This window comes from Haliaeetus leucocephalus, unplaced genomic scaffold (assembly GCF_000737465.1).
Source record: "Haliaeetus leucocephalus isolate CR32 unplaced genomic scaffold, Haliaeetus_leucocephalus-4.0 Scaffold214, whole genome shotgun sequence".
Classification (NCBI taxonomy): Eukaryota; Metazoa; Chordata; class Aves; order Accipitriformes; family Accipitridae; genus Haliaeetus; species Haliaeetus leucocephalus.
Window position 1 is genome coordinate 609667 of NW_010972650.1, and position 3141 is coordinate 612807.

The following is a 3141-nucleotide window of genomic DNA, read 5'->3' on the forward strand; positions in this document are numbered from 1 at the left end:
GGGGTGGGCGCCGCGATGCCGGAGGGCAGGTAGGAGGCAGAGGGATGGGGCGGGTGGATGGTCCCGTAGCCCGGCTGCGGCGGGTAGCTGCCGGCGGCGTAGTTGTACATCGCGCCGGAGGAGCCGTAGCCCGGTACCAGGGCAGGCGAGGGGTGCGGGGGCTGCAGGAGCCCGGAGCCATGGAGGGCAGGGGGGTGCGGAGGGGGGAGCGCTGCCGCCGGCTGGGTGCAGTAGCCGGAGGGCAAGTAGGTGCCACCGTAGCCTGAGGGGTACTCCTGAGATGACCCGAGCCCGCCGGAGCCGGCAGCAGCTCCTCCGCAGGAGTTACCAGGGTACATGGGATCGGCGAGGTTGGCGGACACCACGGGGGAACCGCCGAGCCCGATGGCCCCGCCGCTGGGGGGGACGGCGGGCGGCACCACCCCCTTGGCGCCGGGGAGGCCATCGTGGATGGGGGTCAAGGGGTAGGCACCGTCGGAGCCGTGCGCCACCGGCCAGGGCTCCCCGTCGCCCTTCTGCCCGTTAACCGGCCCGAAGGCTCCATCCCCGTAGCCGCTCAGCGCCGGGCGCTCGTAGGGTGCGTCCAGCACCCCTGAGTACTTCTCGGCGTACCTCTTGAGGAGGTTGGAGGCGGTGAGCGCCGAAATGTCGTCGTTGGCCCAGGCGTAGTTGAAGCGCTGGCGGGTGCTGGGGTAGAGGTCGGACTTGTGGGCTGGCGAGGAGGTGGTGGAGGAGACGTCGAGGTGCTGCTCCGGCCACTGGTTCAGGGACTGGGCATGCTCTGGTGACCAGTGCATCTTCGACAGACCTGCGGGTGACAGGACAGCGCAGGGTGAGAGCAGCAAAACGGGGATGAGCACCTCTGTGCGCTGGGGATCTCCAAAACCCACCATACTGCCCTGCCCTTCTGGACCACATTGCACCTCCTGACGGCAAACGCGTGCTCTCAACTACGCTCATGCTCCAATTTTCCCATGCAAAAATCCCCTTGACCACCACCAGTGCAAACATCCCCCAGGAACAGCAACCGTGAGCACTTCAGAGAACCCAGCCAGCTCAAGCTACAACGGTCACATCGTCCAACAGAATAAAATATTCAGGTTATCAAACCATGGCAAGCCAAGGCGATAACGAACCGCGCAGCCCCCAGTGCTGTCGGCAGCACCGCGGTGCCAAGCATCGGCACACATAGCCGCAGGACGACCCTGCCCTGAGATGCTCCACCTGGAGCAGAGTATAATTATAATATTATAATTATAACGCATATAATATTAATAGCATATTAATAGCGTGTAGCCAGGTGGCCAGGGAAATAGGGGCTGCACTGCACGCACACACACACGCACGTGGGAAGCTGCCCGTCACCCCGGGCTGAGCGCAAGCCTTTGCCGACATCCCTTCGCTCACCCCCTGGCACCGGTGCCGGCACTGATGGACCGTGCGTGACCCCACCAAAACAATTTCTCCGGCAAAGGGGAAGACAGAAACATCACGGTCGTGCCCAGACCCACCCCTGCACCAAGGTCGGCATCACCTTCTCTTGCTCCAACCCCCAAATACCGGGTGGCCCCCAAGCACCCGCAGAGGGTGCTGGCAGTGTCCCCCATCACCACCCAAAGTGTGGGGTCTCCCCCCGGCCCCCCAGTCTCCCCCTGCCCTTATGCCCAGCGCCTCGGGGGACAGCTAAAGTAGGAGCTGGGAGGGGACCTCGTGTACCACTCACTCGCCTCTCTCAGCCTTTAAGCCACTTTGTGACCACAGCACAATTAGATTACTTAATGCTTTAATTGACTTATATGGCATTTGTACTTCCACTTTGGATATCAAACTTACACAAGAGGATTTAAATGGCGGCTTTGCGTGGCTTTATCCGGCATCCTCCCTGCATTTACTGGCCATTATTAAAGTGCTCCCGATAGATAAACGCTCAGACAGAGACAGCCACAACAGCCTGCGGGAAAGGGCCCTTTTTAATGAACACAAAGGAGAACGCTGCCCAATAAACCTGCGCTCCTGCAGCAGATTTTTCCCCGAGCCGTACGTGCGGTCTGGCTGGACGCAGAGGGACGGAGGGGGCCCTTCCCTCTGCCTGCGAGCAAAAAGCACTGAGAAGCTATTAAAGGGAAAAATGAGGGTTTGGATGACTCCGTGAGGAATAAGACATTTTTAAAATTTTTTTTTTTTTGAAGGAACTAAAGCACCAGGAGTTTCCATCCTTGCTCAGACCACTGTGTGGTGGTGTACAGTGTGCAGATGGCAGCTGCTTTTGGGCTCCCAAAAAAATACAGACTGCAAATGCCTGGGGCTCAGGGGAGGAGAAAAGGGGTTTGGGAGGGACCCGGGAGGTGGCCGATTGCTCCAGCATCCACCATGGCACGGGGGCTCACTGCAGAGCGGCGTGGCAGGAACGAGGTGCCACCATCACGACCGGCAAATCCCGGTGACATTTCCAGGCTGTTTCTTCTGAAGCCGGGAAGCAGCCGCCCTTGACGGCGGCACAGACACCCTCACCCTCACCTATCTCTCCTGGAGAAGGGAGGATGTGGCAGCCCACAGCCCAAGCAATTCTGTCAGTCTTCTCCTGCAAGACAGCATCAGGCAGCGTGAGCTTCATTTCTGAGGACAACACACCCTGAGGATGGACACAAACCCCCGTGTGACGACGGTCATTTCTCTGAGCAGTGCCCAGCTTTTCCCCATAGCAGGGATCGATGCCAACGCCTGAACCCCGCTGCTCCGACGCCAGCTAAAAACTGGTCCCTACAGACGAGCCCGGTGATGGGAACTGCTTTTTTAAGAGCCTGCAAGAGGGTGGCCAATGCCGTGGTGTGCGGCTGGAAGCCCACCATCACGGCGTGAGCTGGGGCTGCTCCTCCAGCCCTGTTCCCGAGCACCAGGTCCCAAAAATGGCGAGAAGAGGGGCGGGGGGGGGATGCACGGACACAGGTTTACACGGGCGCTGCTGCCACCAAAGCAAACCCGAGCGCAAAAGGATGGAGAAGCAAACCCGCCTCTATCCGACCCCTTTAAAGACGAGATACATTTGGGAGAAGAAAAAGCCAAAATCCCCGGAAAGTCCGGTCGCACCCTGGAAAACCAGGCGGAGGGGGAGGGCCGGCGGGCAGGGAGAAGTTGTCAGGG

The 3141-nt window shown here is 60.0% G+C and overlaps 1 protein-coding gene across 1 annotated transcript in view; it reads right to left on the minus strand.

The window, feature by feature from the left end:
* FIGNL2 (fidgetin-like 2) overlaps positions 1–797 on the minus strand; it is a 2053-nt gene extending 1256 nt beyond the window's left edge. Inside the window, exon 1 of the mRNA XM_010566565.1 lies at positions 3–797. Coding sequence (XP_010564867.1) covers positions 3–797 — 795 coding nt within the window. The remainder of the gene's footprint in view (positions 1–2) is intronic.
* Positions 798–3141: the final 2344 nt, after the last annotated feature.